This window comes from Calidris pugnax, unplaced genomic scaffold (assembly GCF_001431845.1).
Source record: "Calidris pugnax isolate Ruff unplaced genomic scaffold, ASM143184v1 scaffold335, whole genome shotgun sequence".
Classification (NCBI taxonomy): Eukaryota; Metazoa; Chordata; class Aves; order Charadriiformes; family Scolopacidae; genus Calidris; species Calidris pugnax.
This window is the reverse complement of record NW_015091148.1, coordinates 1,367,494-1,368,417: the sequence shown is the minus strand read 5'-3', so window position 1 is coordinate 1,368,417 and position 924 is coordinate 1,367,494. Positions and strand designations below refer to the sequence as shown.

The following is a 924-nucleotide window of genomic DNA, read 5'->3' as shown; positions in this document are numbered from 1 at the left end:
CGGGGGGTTGGTGTCCCCCCGGGGGGGTGAGCGGTATATAGGGCACGGCGGGGGCTGCGTGGGAGGGCGGGAAGCAGCTCGCGTGCGGGGCGGGAGCCAGCGCCACCGGACGCTATTTCTGGCCCTGGATCCCGGGGGGACGTGGGGAAAGTCACCGTGTGTGTGTCCCCCCCCATCCCCATCCCTGGGGGGTGGGACATCCTCTGCCAGGGATGTTTTCTGCCATCCCAGCACCCGGGCGGTGATGGGTCCTGCTCTGGGGGGTGCCAGCACCCCTCTGTGTCCCCCCCTTTTACCCCAGTGACATCCTGGTCTGTGTCCCCCCACCACCCTGAGGGACACTACAGGGTGGGGGTGGTCCCGGGGGGGACAGTCCTCCATCACCCTTTGCCATTGGGACACACGGACCCTGCTCCATCCCCAGGACCTGGTGGGGCTTAGGGGGGGCTGATCCATGGACCACCCCCCCAGATCCTGCACCCAGTGTCCCCCCCCCAGCCCAGCCTGCTCCAGGGCTGCCCCCGCCTGGGTTCATCCCTTCCACGGGGGTGACCAGCGTCTGTCTGTCCCCCCGTCTGTCCGTCCCCACCTCCAGGCAGGACATGGACTCCATGTTCGAGGACGACATCAGCATCCTGACGCAGGAGGCTCTGGGCCCGGACGAGGACTGGCTGGACAGTCCCAACACCGACCTCTCGGGCGAGATGTGCTCGGCCTCCCACTTCGCCCTCATCACGGCCTACGACGACATCAAGAACCGGCTGACGGGGCTGGAGAGGGAGAACTCCACCCTCAAGCGCCGCCTCAAGATGTACGAGGTCAAGGTGAGGGGGGGCCAGGGCGGCCTGGGGAGGGGGTGTCACCTGGGGCCAGGGGGTCTCCCTGCTGACCCCCCCTGCCCCCCGGCCGCAGTACCCCCTGATC

General features: G+C 68.7%; 1 protein-coding gene across 1 annotated transcript in view; it reads left to right on the top strand.

Annotated features, from left to right (window-relative positions):
- The window catches only part of TBKBP1 (TBK1 binding protein 1), a 68,836-nt gene that overhangs the window by 6,835 nt on the left and 61,077 nt on the right, over positions 1 to 924 (top strand). Inside the window, exon 4 of the mRNA XM_014958930.1 lies at positions 600 to 824. Within this exon, the coding sequence (XP_014814416.1) occupies positions 600 to 824 (225 nt within the window). The remainder of the gene's footprint in view (positions 1 to 599; positions 825 to 924) is intronic.